The sequence below is a fragment of the Anguilla anguilla genome, chromosome 8 (assembly GCF_013347855.1).
Source record: "Anguilla anguilla isolate fAngAng1 chromosome 8, fAngAng1.pri, whole genome shotgun sequence".
Classification (NCBI taxonomy): domain Eukaryota; kingdom Metazoa; phylum Chordata; class Actinopteri; order Anguilliformes; family Anguillidae; genus Anguilla; species Anguilla anguilla.
The window spans coordinates 42374521-42394581 of NC_049208.1; the positions used below are offsets into that span (position 1 = coordinate 42374521).

The following is a 20061-nucleotide window of genomic DNA, read 5'->3' on the forward strand; positions in this document are numbered from 1 at the left end:
TAGAGGTATGCAAATCTTAACTTTAATCATTTTGGAAACTTTAAGTAGGATAGCATTAGATGATTTTTATTATTACAATGACAATTTTCTTTCGTACATTTTTGCTTTTGAAGAGAAAAAAATACAGATTATATATTTGCACTCCTTGTGCTACGTCACTTTTTTGATGTTTATAAGCGGTTTGAATAAAGTATGAGGGCTACTGTATATTCATCACAATACATAACTCTGACACATAATCATCTCCAGCCTGGATGTAAATGACAGAGCAATGTCCTCTTCAATGTAAGCTGTCATCTCCTGTAAGCTGAACCCATGGACGCATCATATTGTCTCTCACAGCCATGGCAGAGCTGCCTGCTCTCGCTGGAGTCTCTCATATAACACTGCCATGTATACTGTGTAAGACCACTCCTCTAAAGCACATCTTCAGAGTCTCAAGGTCCCCGTCATGTTCCAACTAGCAGGTAGACAGTCCTCCAGAAACTTTTGACTGTTTGTGTATGCATGCAAGTGGGTGTGTGCGTATGTCTAAGATCCTCACATTGAGCCTGAGGATAATCTACGGTGTGTGTGTGTGTGTGTGTGTGTATCAGTTCCTCACGGCGAGCATGGAGTTTATCTCCCAGATCAGGTTGCGTAGCTGGTCCATTATCTGCTTCAGCTGCTGGTTTTTCTGTTTGAGTTTCTGAAATAAAGACACAAAGTAGGGTTTGGGTTATTCTGGGGTTTGGGCCTCTCATTCCTAGTACAGTTTGCAATGCAGAAAGCAGGGCTTAGTTTCAGATAACTGGCCAAATACTGGAATTCATCCTGTCCCACGGTGACACAATGCCAGGACATGACGAGTGAAATACTAGCCTGGACCCAGTCACATTAAAGTTGGTCACTGCCACTGCCAGCAATGACACCATATTATATTAACGGAGATTAATTATTATATTGTTATTATATTATATTATATTATTATATTAATCTGGGATGAAAATACACAAGTGGATTAATTCATGGTTAGAATAAGCTAGCAGTTTCATAGTTCATCAGGAAATAACTATCTGCTTTTTGTAACATATGTCCCTGCTCAGTGCCAGTCCAGCTCTTTGGGATCAGTGATACAGTCATCATCAGTGTTCTCTAAAAGACCTACAGTACTGCCAATAAATAAACTGTATGAGAAATCTGCCATTTCACATTGGTTAAAAAGGCAGCCTATCCATTTTTTGCCTTGAGACACATGGCATGTTTTTCATATTCTGTTCAGCTCAAACCCTGTAAACATACAGAAATTACACATGCCAGTAATTCAGGAAACAATGAAGACTGGCAAACTCTGAAAAATATTGCCACCGAACCAGGCTTTGGTACGCAACAAGGAATTCCAAGTCAAGTTTTTGAGTCAGTTGCGCTTAAGCTCATATCAAACAGCTGCTGTTTACATAAACCCGTTATTGCTTATATCTGCATATAAGGGCACCCAAGCTTCTCCCACACCCAGCTGCCAGCAGTCTCCTCTGAACTGCTGTAATATTCCACTCAATTATCACACAGCTTAACAATGATTAACAAATGATTCACAGTGCCTGTGGGCAAAATCATGCCAGCTCTGAAGTGGGCACACCCGCCCTGAAGAGGGCACACCCGCCCTGAAGAGGGCACACCTGCCCTGAAGTGGACACACCCGCCCTGAAGAGGGCACACCCGCCCTGAAGTGGGCACACCCGCCCTGAAGTGGGCACACCCGCCCCGAAGAGGGCACACCTGCCATGAAGTGGACACACCTGCCCTGAAGAGGGCATACCTGCAGCAGTGTAGCATTTTACCCACATTTCCTCAGCAGTCCTAAAAGAGTTGCTCTTGGAAGGTAGCTTGTCTAAGGAGGAGGCTGGAGGAATATTAGTGGAAATGAAATCTACAATGATTAAATGCACAATAAAGTCATTAGCCACACTCCTTTACCCATGAATAATTATATGTGATTAAGAAAAAGCAGATCGCTCTCAGGAATTTCTTTCTTTTTTTCCCCCTGCCATAGATAAAACTGTATGGCTCATCTCACAGTCTCTATGGTAGACTGAAAATTGTGCAGTTGAGTAAACAGCATTTAGGAATGGGACATGGTCGGTGCAAGGAGCTAGACTTCTTCGCAAAACAGTGAGTTTTATCTTGGGCAAAACTCAAACAACTCTGCTCAGACATTCTTTTAACTTCCCATGTTAATTATTTTGAACAATTTATTTGACCATTAATCCTTTATAGGGATTCAATACACTTTGTTTTTTCATCTCATCTGGACAACCAAATACATATTATTACAGTGCCAAATGGATACAATACAAAGTCAATACAAAAATAGATACAGCCTGTAGAGTTCGGTACCGTAGAGTATTACTTCCAAAACATGGAGGTCAGTGTGACGTGTGTGTAATAGAATGGCGCTATGGATGCTCACTCTCACAATAACAAAAAAAAAACTTCAATATGATGCAGCAATGCAGCGTGTGCAGTGCAGATTTTAACAGAGATGAGGGACTACCCAGATCTGTCCACAGCCTGCCAGTCATTGGTCCATGGGATCACCTCAGTGAAGTGCACTGCCTCAGCTTGGTGCTCCCACTACCACAGCCCCAGAGTAGCTGGTGACAGGGAGGCACTCTGGGCAGCAGGCTTTCAGAGCGACTTGTTTTACACTTGCCTAAATTCCTATGCATCATCATCAGATTTGACAGTCCCTATCACATTCCCAATCAAACAGCAAATAACCTTACAGAAATCCAAGGAGTTGCAGGTCAAGTTTCTATCCACACTTTCTCTGTAAAGTCACTAAAATAGTTCTCATGCAGTTACGCAGTAGAGTGTTACATTTGGCCTATACCACTCAGCCACACTAAACAGACCAAGTATTCCCGAAAATCTTCATGAAGCAAGTATAACCCCATCATAGCTAGCATCTTCATAAATTACTTCAGAACATATTCAGGACTTTTTTGTCAGTGCATTGACATAATGTCTAATGATGACATAAGCATTTTACATATTTTATATGTCATTCAAAAAATATTTTTATACATCAATTTCTTATGGATGATATGGAAGTTACGTTTATGAAGGCTTTTGGAATAAATACTGTACCTGTATTAAGCCTTTTATGCCACTGCTGTTTTACATTTTCTATGTAAATTTTGTTTATTCCACTCAAAGCTTAAAGGAGTAACATGGTGGTTGAACGTGACACTTCCCAGTTGTCTTTAGGCAACAACAAAACAAATGTGCATAATTTTTTTTATTATTCAGTCATTTCAATGTACTTTAAAACGTATTTTTCTAAGCCTAAATTTCCCACTATAAAAGTTCACCCGAACCGTCTGGGCATGGTAATGAGAACTGTCAGTTAGCTATGATTGACAGACCGTGCCCCATTACCATAGCTACCCCCATGATACGCACTCTTTTTGGGAGACTGAATTTTCACAAGCTAGCTAGCTTAGTAGTATATCAAGTATCGATAGATAGCTAAGGTAAGGACATTGACTTATATCCAATTATAATTTTTGCTATCTAGCTAGCCAAGTTAAGATAAAAGCACAACTATAACATCCTCATAAAAGCAAACTAGCTAGCTAACGTTATCGATAACATTGCCTTATGAAAGCAAACTACCTAGCTAGCTAACATTAGCTAGCTAGCTAAATGAATATAACCAGAAATAATCTAATAGTCCTTAAAAGGCACTCTAATTTAAGTGAACCTAACGTTAGTCAAATATTTGCATTGTCTTGCCGGTAAGCCAGCGGCACAAACTATGGGTCGAGTTATCCATGGGTTTACGGGGCGTGGAAAGGAGAGTGGTTACTGTATTCGTGACGCACCAAGTTGACAACTTTCTCAACCGGTTGAAAATAGGACGATAAATTTTAAACGCATATTTCTCCAAAAATACAGAACGGACATATTTAATACTTTACTCATTGTGTTTCTTCAATGCCTCTTGTGCAAATAGCACATAAAACCGAGAAAGTGTGAAAATCACCATGGTACTCCTTTAAGAGCTTATAATTTTCAGTTTGAGAGGTGTGAAGTTTTGCCATAGTGTCTAGTCTAATGGAAGATGGCACTGCCACGCTACAGAGCGAGGGCGCTCGCCTTCATGTGACCACCTGTGAATGAATGCAGTGTGTGGTGAAATGAGCATGCCTGAACATGAGCGAGCTGAAGCCGTGTATCGCTGCATGGGAGAATGCAGCCGGATCGTACGCTACATGCACTTCCACCATTTTGGCCACTGCTGAAAGTTTCTCATCTCTATTCTCTGGTGCATTCAGGGAGGATTCGTATCCGGTCTGCTAGCCTTGCTCTGGGGAAGCTTTGGTCCTGGGAAGCCATAGTATCTGCAGTTTTTGTTTTCAACATAAGACCAGCCACAAATTGAACCCAGTAATAGCTCAATTTAGTGGGAGTAACAATGAAAACCTGCAGTCCCTGATGCTCAAGCTAGGACCAGGTGAGCAATTGCAGTGAGCAGCTCCTTTCTGATTCCAACTGCAGCCACTGTCTCGATTCCTTCCAAATGAAAAGCTGTAATGCGACAAATATCTGATTATCCATATATATGAAGGATGTCTACAAAAGTAAATTGTTTTTAACTACAACTTCTGTATTTGAAAAGACAGAGGGGCATTAAAAAGCCTTTATTATTTTAAAAGGGTGAACACTGGATATTAAAAGAGTAATACTTTGCCATAAAGCAACCTTTATTTAATTTTCATTCCTTATCTCATTTTATGGCTCTCTTCCTCAGACTCTTTCTTTTCATCTCAAAATCTAACAAAATGTCTTCCATACTAATTACTTCATTGGAAGTCCAGTCTGAGTGCTGGCATACCCTAACACAACCATTTCTTCCCATTCTTTAACCGAGATTAGCTAAATTTCTGCTCTTACTGAATAAATATAAACAGGATATTAAGAATCATAGGAGTTCCTGGGGACTGATACTGTGGAAGCCTGCTAAAATGGCCATGGCTGCTGTGGACCAATCAATGTTAAAATCAATACCATGGAATTCAGCGTTGTTTGCCGGTCCCTCCAAGGGCCTTTGTTTTTCAGTAACCTCAGTTTCCATCTGTCGCAATTGAAATGATAGAGTGATATAAATAAACCATAAAGTCTTCAGCTGTTTGGATTCCCAAAGACATTGGCTGCTGAATGCTGATGTTTTGCCACAGCGACTCATTTTGTGTAAGATGCTATTTACAAAACAGCTTCCAATCAACAAGTTGAACTGTGATGTATTTTCAGAAAGGTCCACTGGGGATGGCTGAGAGTTTAATGGCAGCTTCAGGGAAATGTTAAAATGTCAAAATACAGAAATAGATGTCTTTAATGTAATGGCTTTTAAATATCAAAAACACTTATGGTCTTTGAATATTAAGCATCATTTTCACATGCACAACTTACTCCTTTAGGAACTGTTAGAATTTCATTGCTTTAAAATCACACTGAAATAGAGCCTATTTCTGCAATTATTAGTTATTCAGTTAAGCTGAACAATCAATGATTTATTAAACCTGACAGAAACGGCAGAGAAAACAACTTTACATTAGAAATTCTAAGTAGGTAATCATCATTATATTTTAAGCACACTTTCACATGCACATTCTAAACATTTCAAGAACAGCCCTGTTTTTGCTGCATTCTGATGGCAGAGATATTAACTGGTTTTATTTAAGTAGGCCAGGCTTGAGTTTCTTCACCTTCCATAGGTTTTCTAATGCACTTCAGTGAAAGAGAGCAGGCTGCCCCCGTTCAGCTGTGGCTGGAGCACGGACTGCCTGCCAGAGCGTGGAGCTTGTGTCTGGATCCGGCTCGGCTCATCCGCACTGCGTCTTGCCACTGGCGACTAGAACAGTTCCTTTCACTGCTGCGGACCGGGCGCGGAATTACAAGTGTAAGTGTCTGAGAGCGAGGCGAGGGGATTAGACCGACTGGGGAGGGGGAGCACTGATAATCCTGCTAAAGCGCCTCCTCCATCATCCGTCATTTATCTCCCACCATAATGGCAGAGGAACTTGGGCTGGGCTTAGTCTATTCCCGTTTGTGCTGTCATTAACACCCGGTCTGCTTTCTTTTTTTTTTTCTCCACAGAAAGTTAGCTGAGACGTGGCTTAAAACGTTTGGCTAATGCTCTGGTCCAGAACTGGCCAGGTTCAGCAACTGGATATACCTGCCACAGTTCAGAGATGCAATGTTATGCAATGTGGATGCTAACCAGTTTGAAAGGTTCAAATTTAAATTTTGCACGACAGTAGACAAAAGCTGTTGTGAACAGGGCTTATTTTATCACATCATAGTTTTTCCCCTCTTGGGAAGTGCATTAATACTTTTACATGCCTGTTTCACAACAATAGAATTACCTACAAAGGAGTAATCGCTTAGCTAGTCACATGAATATTGCTCCAATTTCTCACAATGAACAACATTGCACCAGAGAGTAATGCTAGAAATGCCCAGGTCTGATCAAGAGATTCTTCTTTGCCAGTAATGCAAAGAAATACCTTGCATGACACAAGCTGACAACTAAGCTAAACTAAGCCATTTAATTTCTTTATTCAGTGCTCAGTGTTCCAATCTAAACTGGTGGCCTAGCACAGTTTAATTTGTCCAGCCAGTTTCAGAATGAAGTCTGAATATTTATTTACTCACAATAAACATAAAAGATAACTATGTGCTTTACACATTATTTCAACAAAGCAGCTCTTACTCACAGCCAGTCAGCTTCCCCCCCCCTCCCCTTGCTATACGTGCACACAGGATGAGAGCGAGCCTTCAGCACTGACTAGTCTCTTTAGAACATTAAAATCCTGCATCTGAACTTCTGCAAGCCATCGGTCCAAAACCCATTCGGAGTCGCTTTAGTTCATTGTCTCTTATACATTGTATAAATTGGGGGCGACATAGCTCAGGAGGTAAGACCGATTGTATGGCAGTTGGAGGGTTGCCGGTTCAAACCCCGCCCTGGGCGTGTCGAAGTGTCCTTGAGCAAGACACCTAACCCCTAACTGCTCTGGCGAATGAGAGGCATAAATTGTAAAGCGCTTTGGATAAAAGCGCTATATAAATGCAGTCCATTTACCATCCATTCTCTTCTCCAGCTGCATCGATGTGAATGTGGGTAAAATTATTTAAAACATTACTTACAGCATCAGGTCAGCAAAGCTATCTGTAACCCAACTGTGAAGCGTAACATAATGTCGATTACGTGAGGGAGTGCTGCCGTGGATATTGGCACTCCCATATGAATTATTAGTGGCTGGCCAAGTTTGATACAGTAGCTTACTCCCTGAGGTATCTCTCACTAAATTTAAATCCATATCAACTAAGTGGTTACAATGGTCTGTCAAGTTAAAACAACAAAAGTAAGCAACACACTTGTACAGTCCTTGTAGGCTACATCATTTCCAACATCAAGCTGGCAAAGCTATATCCTGACTGTGATAGTATAAAATGTTATGTTGGTTAAATAAATGTATTCAAGCTCAAATTTTCAAGCTAGTCTAGACGTCTCCCATTGAGAAATTAAAAGGCCAGAGCCAAACTTGGGTGGGTGAGTAACCTTCCCAGTATGGTATTGGTAAAGTTGTGGCCCATCTACAGTTATTATCTGGTCCTAGGATGGAAAGCTGTTCTCTGATCAGATGTAGGCTTACAGCGTATCAACAATGGTCTTTCTCATAACATCTGACTGATAAAATTTGGCCATATTTTTGGGGACTGCAGTTTAAAGTAAAAGCGTCCACACCATCTCCCACACCATTAATCACTGACCAATATAGGCTGTCTGCATTGAAATGAATTTTTTATTTGCTGAAGTGCCATTGAACCAACGCTACATTTTATGTCTTCTTCAATATTAAATCAAGTTCATCGGTCAGCTAAAAAAAGTCCCACTATACTTTAACTACCAAGAAATAAAAGCACTTTAGTCGTAACATCTAAGCTAGGGAGTAATTACGGTTTTCTGCATCAATGATAACTTCAGCTAGACTTGCTATTAGGACTCTGAAAGTAGCATAATCAAAATATTCAGATATTACACTGGCTGATCGTGCAAGAGCGAGTCAGGAGCGGGCCGAGATTGAGGCAGAAAAAAGGCAACTGGTGGTAGGCACCATATGTATCACAGACAGACGCGATAGCGTTAGCCAGCCCGCATAGTACCTACCGCGAGCGGTTCGACCAACAATGGGAAAACGGTGGGTACAGCTCCAGGCTTCAGACGGTTGCCTTGGTAGTCGGTGCCTTCAAAGTGGCCGCTGCATACCCTAGTCTTCGTTTGCAAACTTCTTCGGCTGTTATGTTGGGGTGTCTGATTACATCCAGCCATGTCTGGCACAAAGTTGCATTGCGTGGAAAACTATGAAAATGTGCTTTCAAGTCAAGTTTAACGGGGGCATTATAACAACCAGGTAAAATGCACCTCATTATTACACCGATATCACATCAAACAAAAGCTAGCAGTTAGTTTGTTCGATTTCAACGCTAAGTTAACGGAATGTTTTGCTTCGCTTCTTCTTGATTTAGCTGCAAAACGAAATCGAAGAAGAATAAAAAAACTATGTGGACTTGCGCAAAAAAAAAAAAAGGTTTTTGTTTCTAACGTTAGACATTTAAAATGAAATAACTAATCGAAAAATGAAGGGCGACATTCATTAGAAGGACAATATCAGTCATGAGAAGCAGAAGTGTTATAAAGTGCAATTCCCCTTTAATATCACAAGACAGCTGACAATATTCGATACAACTCAATATTTTCATATGCTAAAAAAACAATTGCAGACCAGTGTAGCTAAATTAACCCCGCCTGAAAAAACCCTGACATAGCCAGAAATGCTTATGCGAGTGAATAAATCCTGAATAGTGCTCAATGAAAAGAGCTTCTTCACAAAGCCCAAAAAAAAAAAAAACTTTTTCAAAAAGGAGGAGCACAGTAAGGAGCCATACCGCATTACTTCTGTCTGAACTCTGGCTCCACAGGGCCACAGAGGCAACTACACTCAGACTTCTCCATAAACTGTTATTCAAATGCAAGTAAATTTTCTCATTAACACAGTGTACTGTGAGCAGGGCAATTAGAGATTCTTCCTGACAGTTATTTCCTGTTAGGCTAAACTGAGAAAAGGAAATCAGAATCAAATAAATATATAATCCCCTGGTTGAAAAGTTCATCAAATCTTCAAAGGAGCATTTAGGCTTTAGCTTCAGATGCCTTTGTAAGTGTAAAGCCCTCCAGTGGAGGAGATGAGCTGGGGGAATTGATTAGCCACACTAAATAAAGAGCTGACCCACGGTGACCATGCCGCAGAATGGAGGGGCTGGTTGTGGGAAGGCATGCCGGGGCCAACTCCCTCCGCAGGTTCTACGAAGAGGGAAGAGGGTGAAGGGTGCAGGAGAAAGGGAGTGAGAGGTGTCCTGGGGGGGGAGTGGGAAAAAAACATCTTTGCTAATGCTTCTCCATCTCCTCCACTGCTGCACAGTGCTTTCATCTCTTCGGCATGTGTCTGGGTTTGACCACAGCAGGTCTGGCTTTTACTTCCTACAAAGTTCTTCAAAAAAAAGGAAAAAAGAAGAAGAAAAAAAGGTAAAGGATAGAAAGAAAAGCTGAAGCTCTAATTTCCTGTCACTCCCACACAAGGATAACAAAAGAAAGATCTGAGGTTGGGGAGAGTGGCAAAGTATCTTTTTTTGGGGAGCACCACACATCCTGTTCAATTATGACTAATTTACGCCTCTCAGACCAACACAAATTCTTTTCTCAGCCAAGGTGCCTTCTGACGTTCTCTTGACAGCTGCATGACTCAAAGGATTGTGTGAAGTTTTCTTCAGGTACAAGCGTACCCCGAAAAGAGAACATGAGCCTATTGCAGCCCCATTACTGACAGCTGGGTCCTTCTAATGCTGAGTACCAGACAGAGGAAGAGCAGGAGCATTGCTCTCAAGGCTTTTGGTGTGAGACTCAGTTGAGCATCAAACCCCAAAACTTCAGGAGTCAGTTAAGACAAACACAAAGCTACTATTTCATGGATTCCGGCAGATTACAGTACATTCATTTATTTATTCAGAAAACTTAGAACGCAAAGTAAATAAACACAAACTAGGGATTCAATTCACACAATTGCTTTAAATCATCTTACTGCGACTAGAATAACCACCCCTTTTTCGCATATCATCAGTCTACACTGTTGGATATATAAAGAAACCATTCAGGTTCCAGCCGTGCTCAAGAATACAGCAGCACATCTTGACTGGATTTGAAACTGAGCACGTAACCTTTTTAAAAGTCAACTTTCCTTATCAATTCCCCACATTCCTGTCCACACGTAGACCTTTGGAAGGCGTAAGAAATACTGAGGCATTTTGAAACAGCTGTTCAGTACAAGCTTGTGCAGAGGGGATTGTTCTCCTGCACTTGTGACCTTTGACAGGAGACCCCTACATTGTCAGGACCAGCCCTTGGCCCCCCACTCTCTTACCAGTGAGCTGAAAGGGAGCTGCGCAGGCAGTGCGACATGCAGACACACCGCTGGAACACGGGCAAACCAAAGGACAGAACCGTGTGTCAAGAGACCATTCGTACACCTGGTCCCGACCTCTGCATGTTTGCGTTCTGTTTCAATAACCCCGGTCCCTGTTCCACCTCAGCCCCCTGACCTCTTCTCGAGGACTGTAATTACACCACCTGGCCCGTGGACCAAGGCAATCTAATGGGCTCCTGGCGGAGAGACTGCTAATCCGGGTGCCCCCGACCCAGCATCCCCTCCCCAATCTCATTAACGCTTCAGTGTGTTGTTTATTACGGTGGCACTGCTAGCCCGCCACCAGGGCCTGTGCCTCAGATAACAGTAACCAACAATGCCAGCGTAATTCATTGTGTGTGCACCCTAGCATGAGCAGCTTATTTGAAATTATAAACATTCTTTTCTTTAATTTCTCAGTTACCCATTTGAATAAAGAGGATACATGCGGTAATTAACAGGGCATTAAAAATACAGGGACACAGAGAGAGGGAGAGGCAGTGAGAGCAAGAGGAGCTGGGGAGAATTAATAACACCCAAGGAGACCTTGGTTTACTCTGAGGCATTCCTAATGGGCTGTGACAGGAATGTATTCATACTTAGACTGGTATTAAATCAAGACCATCACCCTCCTGTTAATGGCAAAGCACCACCCAGGCTATAGAGATGGCATAGACAGAGGTCCCCAGGTTAACCCTTTAGACCCATTTCCACTCTGGACCATGCTAGGTCTTTAATTGATACGTTTTTGCCAAAAGACCAAAGCGAGGGTAAAATTGAGCCAGCGCTCAATAGAAGTCAAGCCATCAATAAACATTTTCTCAAAGTAAATATATCCATAAATGAAGCTTCACCTTTTCTATGAGCAACTGCAAAGAATATGCCTCCTCAACTAAAATAATCACCAATGACAGAACAGAACACCAACATGTACATAAGTATCAAACAAACTGTGACATGCTCCCTTGGAAAGTCCTTCATTCTTTCATGTTCTTGTTTTGATTTAAAGAAAAATAGGAACAGTCCCTAGCGAATTGCAGTTTGCAGAAGAATGGCTTTTAAGAACAATTATGCATGCCATGGTGTACCCTGACACAGTAATTGTTAGCTGTACAGAACATGACAAAGGAATCTGTGAGTGGTGCTGTCTTCAGCTCTACACGTCTCTGATGTTCCCTGGTTGTGCCGACATGTACTGAACAGACTGCTCTAATTCCTTCCAAACAAATGAAAACGTCACATATGTTAGGGTGTCTGGAAAAACACTGCATCCTTTTGAACCTCCAGTGCGACAGTACGGTTACCACAAACCATAGGCTGCTGACCCAGGAAAGTCTGATAATTGGAAAAACTTGCTTAATGATGCAAAACGAGTCTGAAGAACAACCAAAACAAGGACAAAGGGGTACATTTGCAGGAACAAATAGCATTGCTTAAAACAGTTCATTATTGAGCAGTAGTACACAAATAAGTAATCTATGCTTCACATTCACTACCTCGGAATAGGCGACATTCAAAATATATTCAAAGGGCAATCTGAACATATTTGAGAAAACCCAGGATTCAGAACATATTTATTCAACAGTTATAATGAGGGCCTTCAGGAAGCCAAGCTCGCCATGAAAGGCGCTGTTAAATACGCAATCAGGGACACAGGAATGCTACAGGAATGAATTCAGCTCATTGAGGAGAGCCTGAGAAACACTATAAGCTTGCCCACTGTGGGTAAGCAGTAGCTTAATTCAGCCCTGTAATCAAACAGCACAACTAAACAGGGCTGTTTCACCAGCGATGCCCCAATTATCCTCCTCACAGCCAGTGTCAGTACAGGAGCATGTATGATTAAGGCATAACAGTGCATGGCTCCTGATTGATAATTAACAAATATGTAAGACCCACTGGCAATATTATACCCATGCGCCTAGGACTGAATTACCTCTTCATAATTAAAAATAATTATTCAAAAGATTCACAGATTCATCTTTGTGAAAAAATTTCAGTTTCGGCGTCATGTGAACAGTCATTGATTTTCCATGCAAGACGTTTCTACAATTTGCTGGGTCAAGACTAGGGATGTGTACAATTTATCAATTTGTCGATTTCAGTTGCGAGCATATGTGTCGGATGTTAAATTAAATAATCAAAAATTATTTTTTTCTTTTTAAAATTCTCCAACCATTCAAAATAAAAATAACTCACTGTAGACTACTGCTCTAAATGGGCAGTAGAGTGTGTGGGGCACATTGTCATTCACTTTTTTAATCGTCAGTTGAAAAGAGTGCCATGTGGAATGATTTTGAAAAGGTCAATGAAAACACTGTTCAGTGCAAAATATGTGATGCCAAATTCACATACCAAACATTGACTTGACATCTATGAATTTTTATCCTTCAACTTTCTAGCTGATGTCTTGAGGTATTGCTTCAGTATTTCTAGGTAATCCTCCGTCCTCATGATGCCATCTATTTTCTGAAGTGTACCAGTCCTTTTTCCAGCAAAACACCGTCACAACATGATGCTGCCATCCCCATGCTTCACAGTTGGGATGGTGTTCTTCTGATTAAAAGCCTCACCCTTTTCCTCCATATATAGCGCTGATCATTACGGCCAAACAAGTTTTGGTTCAATTTTTGTTTCATCTGACCAGAGAACACTCCTCAAAAAGGCTAGGTCTTCGTCCTGGTGATCACCTGCAAACTTAATTCTGGCTTTTTTATGCCGGTCTTGGAGTAGGGCCTTCTTCCTTGCGCGAAAACCATTTAGGCCATGGCGATATAGGATTCTCTTAATGGTGGATGTAGATACGTTGGTACCTGATGCCTCCAACTCCTTCACCAGTTCCTTTGTTGTGGTCTTGGGGTTCAATTGAACTTTTTTGACCAAAGTTCATTCAGACCTGCAAGTTAATTTGTGCCTCCTTCCTGAACGATGTCTGTGTGGTCCCAAGAGTTTTATATTTGCATACAGTTGTTTCCACAAATGCTGGTGGTACTTCCACGGCTCAGATTTGTGGAGGTCCACATTTTTTTTTCTGAGGTCTTAGCTGAGTTGCTTGGATTTTCTCATGGTATCAAGGGCAAAAAGGAAGTGGCTCTAAAGGTAGGCCCTTAAATACAGCCACAGTTGCCAATGAACTCCCAATTAACTCCCAATTAACTCCTAATTATGACAATTGGCCAATCAGAAGCTTCTAAAAAAATCATTAAATCAATTTCTGGAACAGTGCCCTACGTTCTATCTCCAAAAGTTAGATTATCAGGACCAGCTTCTTTTTTCATTCAGCAACACAGCATTATGATTTAGACCAGGGCTACTTAACTCCAGGTCCTGCGGGCTGCAGTATCAGAAGGTATTTGCCCCAACCATACACATGATCACCTGATTTCACTAATGAGCTTACTTCACTAATGAGTAAAAAAGAGATCATTCAATACAAGAAATTGGATGAAAAAGAAGCAAACTCAACATGTAGCTAGTAGCACTAGAGCCGTATATTAAGCATTTAATAGTCAAAAGCTTGTGATCCAGGGCTGGCAATATCTCTGAAAATTATATCATATTGTTGGCACCTGAAAATATCACGATAGGGAATTACATGGCCCACCCCCAACACTGTAACCATACATGGCCTAAATCCTTTGGTACACTAAGAAATCTTTAATAGCAAATATAAATTGATACATAAAAAACGAGTATCAATTTTCTTAAATATCTTTTGAATAATGTACACTCATGTGAGATGAACATTAAAATTCAATCCCCGGCAGCGGTACTTCCGGCTTGGTCAGACGTTCCTACGAACACAATTGGCAGTGTTCGCGGGTGGGAAGCCGGTGAGGGTATGAGTCCTGATTGTTGCATTAGCGACTCCTACTGGTTGGTCGGGGCACCTGTTCAGCAGGGAAGGGATCTGAGGGAGATAGCGTGAACCTCTGAATGCGTTACGCTCTCCCAGTGAAACTCCTCGCTGTCAAGTGTAAAGAAGCAGCTAGCGACTCCACATGTATCGGAGGAGGCATGTGGTAGTCTACACCCTCCCCAGACCAACAGAGGATAGCGCATCGACCAGGAATGTGTGATACACACGGGGAATTGGTATAACGACTAAAATTGGGGAGAAAATGGGAGTAAAATGCCAAAAAACCTCAAATTTAGGTGATGAATTATGAGGGGAAAAAACATTTTCCACAGCACACAGACCAACATGTCAATTTCCATCCCATTTGACCCAAACGCAGCTGAGAAAATGTACCCCTCAAAATTTTTTTTACATAAAACTCATACATGTGCACCTTCAGAATGCATTTTATTTAAATAAAATATCCTACAATAGCAAATGCATAATCATGTCTTGGTGTAGACAAGAGCAGATCCACAGCTGTGTGTCCATATGTGAGAGTGTTGCAGTGCATCATGGACACATTCCCGGATCCCAGCCCCTCGCTCTCCAGCGTTCAGCACAGGGCGGCCGAAGCTGATCAAACTTGGCTCCAATAACCACGGCAGATGCGGACAAGTTCCCAACATCAGTCTCCAGTGCTGTGATTCACTGTCTGCTTCCAGATGCATCAGACTTCCCCTCCGAATGTCTGATGAGCATGAAACCTGCCTGGCTTGTGAATGGGACTCTGGAACGTATGTTGACTCTGGAATGGGAATGCTGCTGCAACCAATCACAGGGCCATGCCGTAATGCTTATGTTTACCCTTCCTCGAGAGCTCAGCATGGTTGTGGAAGGAAGGAGATGGACTGTGAATTGGACTCCCACCTGACTGAAATGTGCGGTGTAGCTTTGCAAGCTGCTCTCTGTGATTGGCACATATTGTGCCATCAAAAGGGGATACACAAAATCCCTCTAACAGTCTGCACACAGGTCAGACAGCCCTATAGTGCAAGTGCAACTGCAAGTGGAGATGAATATGCTCACCTTATTGACCTCCAGGACCTCTCTTCTCTCCTCAGTAGCGTAGCGGATCTGGTTGGTCGAACGCTCGTCATGTTTAGAGCTGTCCTCCTCAATGTAGGGAATGAGTTGCTATAACAGATAAGAACAAAGGGCACAGTTAAAGAAGGTTTACAATCTCAAAGTTAAAAAGTATTACCTAAGAAAGGCTTTCTGCGGTCTCAAAAAAATTGTTCCTTTTTTGGATTGTGACTGAAAATGGTATAACTTGTGTCGATAGCTAGATGAAGGACACTGATAGGTCCATTGTTTCATGATTACCATTAAGCTTTTCAAAGTTATTGAGCCAAAAATTTCCTCCAAAGAGATTTCAAAATGCTTAAAATCCTCCTGCTCTTAAATGGGTGATGACATTAAGCTGGCTTGTAAGTAGAGCTCACCCCATTTCTGGCTCAACTGCTCTAAACTGTAATAAAACACAGAAAGGAGTGTGTGCACGTTGCTGTTGTTCTTTTTTTTTTACAGTATCGCCTCTTTGGGATGTGTTCAGATCACTGAAATTAGGCAAACTGTTCCTGATATTAATCTACAGATTGGAGAAATGCTTCAGTAATGTCAAAATTGCAACCCCCTTGCTTGACCTTCCCAAACTGACAGAAGAATTATCTGTTCAATATAACTGCACCTGAATCTGGGGGATTCTGCAGTCTGTGTTTTAAATTACACTGACATCTTCTGGCAAGGCTGATGCGTGGCACAGAGCAGAGACTATGCAGACGTATTTCTTACAGGTTTCATTCCTCTACCATCGTGGTAGCTAACCCTGTGCCTGGAGATCTACCTTCCTGTAGGTTTTCCTTTCAACCCTAATTTGGCAAATCTGACTCTACTAATTAAGCCGCGTTTCCACTAAAAGTACCCGGAACTTTTAGTCCCAGGAACTACTTTTCAAGGAACTAAAAGGTTCCTTCAGCCCATTGTTGTCTGCGTTTCCACCGCAGTCTAAAGTCCCGCGAAGATTAGGCAAATTAGCCCACTGACGTATGAAAAAGCAACGTTGTCGTCGGTCCATCTGTCCTATGATTTCTTCTGTAACCCCATACTACCACCGAAGTAGCCTACATTATTTTCTAATAACCGGGACAGCCCAGAGGGGTTTATTCCACTTAGGCCTATATACAACGGGTTACCAACAATGACTATATATGGTTACTTTTGTATTTATTGATTTTTATCGATTTAATCACCTGGAATTGAAATATTATTCTGCAGCCGTTTGGGCATATTTTACCGTTGTCAAGCAAAACTGTCGTTGGTAGTTGAACTTGGACCGTTGTTATGCAACAAATAGGATATAACAGGCTAATAGTCAGATTGTAACTGTTTTATATATCCTCTCAAACACATTCATTATGTTTTTATGCGAACATTCACTTTCATGTCTTGACATCCGAGGCGACAGAATGCATTCACATTTCCAATATAACTGGCAACAACACGTTGTAAACAATTTGCTGTTTGATTACTTTCTCATCGTCAATTCCATATAGGCTAATCACAAAATGACAAGAATAGAACGAAAACTCGGACTTGCGTGAAAATTTAAATTAGCAGTGGTACAGCCACCGTTTGCTTTCCTTCGAAGTTACTGCTAGCCGAGCAGTGAAGTGTGCCCTCCAGATGCGAACCATGCACCATAAATTAGTTCATAGTCTTCCTGGTCTTTTTGTGGAATTGAAGAATGGCAGAGTAAAATTACGGCAGTCTGAAAAAGCTAAAGAGACGATTACTAGAATTAACCTGTTATTTTACCCTGACAAAAAGTGCGGAAGGTGATTTCCAGTTTGCTTTTACTGTATCACCAATGTGAATTACGCAGAACTACCGCATACCTCACATAACTGTATCAAACATTTTGAGTCAATTACAACGGGCTAACAAAGAAAATCCGGAAGAAAATATTCAGCAACCGAATTAATCCGTTTGAATGTTTTGGTACGCAATATGCTGTCCCAGCATGAATGCTTAGCATTTTATAAAACAAATACTAAATCAAGAAAAGAACAGAAGAGCACACGTTATAATTCCAAGAGGTTGGCAGGCTATAACCAAAACTAGGCTACTGCGCCGCATAACATACAAGTTTGATTTGAAGTTATTATGAAAATAAATCGGTTTGCGGCTGCAGATTTTTAGACATGGCGGTTGAAATAAAACACTGCAAGTAGTCGACCAATCAATAATTTTCAGCGCTTGCGCCCCACCCCAAAGGTTCCGGTACTTTTGGAAAGTACTACCCCCCGAGCAGGAACTTTTTTGGGGGTAAAATAAAGCCCCCGGAACTAAATTTAGACCCTAGTTCCTGCGGTCGAAACGCGGCTTTTGTATCTCAACAAGATTTCTAGCTGTTGAATGAGGTGTGCTTTGTTAGGGTTGGAGTGAAAAACTACAGGACGTTAGATCACCAGGAGCAGGGCTGGTTACCACTGCTTGACTCTAAACTACACTTGATCCAGATCTCTCATTTAAAACATATAAAAGAACATCTCTAGGACTGCTTTCTATCATTTGAAGAATATTGCTCAAATGAAAAAAAAAATCTGTAGCTACATGATGCAGAAAATTTAGTCCACATTTATGTTACTTCATTAGACTGTTGTAACATTTTTTTTTTGTCTGCATGTGCAAATTCCTCTCTGAAAGGTCTCCATTACATTCAAAATGCTGCTGCTCGTATTCTTACCAGAACAAGGAAATTTGACCACATCAGTCCAGTGCTAGCTTGTCTCCACTGGCTACCAGTTAAATTCCAGACAGATTATAGCATAGTTCTACTTACTTCTAAAGCTTTACATGGGCTAGTCCCTGTGTACCTGAATGATCTCCTTTCTTCCTATAATCCCTCAACAATATACCACTCACAGGGAGCAGGGCTTATTGCTATTCCTAAAGTAGTTAAAAGTATCGTTGGTGGTAGTGCCTTTGTCTGTCATACTCCTTTCCAATGGAACAATCGGCCTGCTCATATTTGGAGTGCAAACTCTCTACGTTTAAATCCAGGTTTAAGAATCACTTTTTTAGCCAGGCCTAAGGTTCAGGGACAGGGTTGGATGGCTTACAGTCCCTGGTAGATTGAGCGGTCAGGGCTCTCACTAGATCATGCATGGTATCTGTGCACGTAAGTTGAGCCAGTCAGGGTCTGGTGGCGATCATCTCAAGGCTGCCCTGACTGTGTTGACCCTTTACCTTTGTTCCTCTAGCTAGAGTGCCCTCTTATGCTGTAATTCTGCAGGGATGTGGAGGCCTAAGGTGATGGGACCCAACGTGAGATCTTCTCAAGGAGCCCATAATCCCTGGCAGTGTTCCTGCCTCTAGCTATGCTGCCATAGACCTGTTCTGCCAGGCTTTTTTCCTTACTGCACACAGGCACCTCCTTTTCACTGAATCACCAAAATATTTGTGCGGCATAATTATTATGTTTCTCTCCTCATTTCCCCACTTCGGGAAACTCCCTGGAGCAGTAGCCATAAGACTGACTGAGCACCCTCCTGTAGAGCAGACACAGTTGGTTCAGCTCCAGCTCCACGTCTGCCTGAAGGTGCCACCCACTGGCCTTCCAGCCCATCTCCCGTCATCACCCGAGTCATCCTTGCTTCAATTATACTTTCACACTGACATTAATGTCCTCGCATTTTCCAGTTAATACACGTGTTACGTAATCAGCCTTTTTCAATTAACTGGTGCCAGCCAGTGGCAGATGGTCTCCCCCCTCTGAGCCAAGTTCTACTCAAGGTTTATTACTATTATCAGAGCGGAAGGTTTTCCTTGTCACTGTCCCCCTAGATGTGCTTTTCGGGGGGTTCAGGCCCAGATATCGGCACAGCTGCTTTGTGACAATGCCCTTTGCAAAAAGTACTATACAAATTTTAAAAATGAAAATGTATTTTTCAGTAATCATTTTATTTACCCAATAATTTGATTGGGGGAACTCTGATTCAACAGTGAGAGAACTGACTGGCAAAAACAAACCAACAGGACTTGAGGGACACTTAAAAGCACTGTGAATAAACTCAGTTTCTATCACAATGTGTTGTGTAGCTCTTTTGCATAAGTAAATAACTTACTGTCAATTTTCTTCATAAACTATTATTCCATTACAAGAGTGGTGTTATAGGGTGTTACCTTATCTCAGCAATACTGATATTTAGATAGCTACAATAATGATAAACTTACAACTAAAAGTACTTATTTTCAGTGAAGAGCTTCTCTTTTCTAGCTACTATAACTTCAGGGTTGGAGTTGTTGGGGAATAACATGATTTATAATCATACTGTTATGGTCACCATGCTACATAAAATGATCTCACACGCAAATTGGTTTATTGCTTCTGCATATTAGGAAAATCACTTTTGCTTCAGTAATGAGAAACAGGCTGCAATGTGTCACACCAAACGTGACACCTCGGGGGGGGGATAGATGCAGCAGTACCGGGCAACACCGTTGTCTCTTGCATGGCGAGAGAGAGAGCACACCCACAGAAACATGAAATCAAATAAACAGACACCTTCACCCTTCCCCCTCATGGGTTCC

At 41.6% G+C, this 20061-nt stretch overlaps 1 protein-coding gene across 3 annotated transcripts in view; it reads right to left on the reverse strand.

Annotated features, from left to right (window-relative positions):
- The window catches only part of med30 (mediator complex subunit 30), a 32682-nt gene continuing 12621 nt past the window's right edge, over positions 1 to 20061 (reverse strand). For 2 of the 3 annotated variants that reach the window (XM_035430006.1, XM_035430005.1), the window contains exons 4-5: positions 15496 to 15603; positions 8740 to 9599 (exon numbers count right to left, since the gene is read on the reverse strand). In XM_035430006.1, the coding sequence (XP_035285897.1) occupies positions 9255 to 9599; positions 15496 to 15603 (453 nt within the window). In that variant the 3' untranslated portion in view covers positions 8740 to 9254. Of the gene's footprint in view, positions 689 to 8739; positions 9600 to 15495; positions 15604 to 20061 lie in introns of those variants that run through there. The other variant, XM_035430007.1, reaches the window with a different exon arrangement.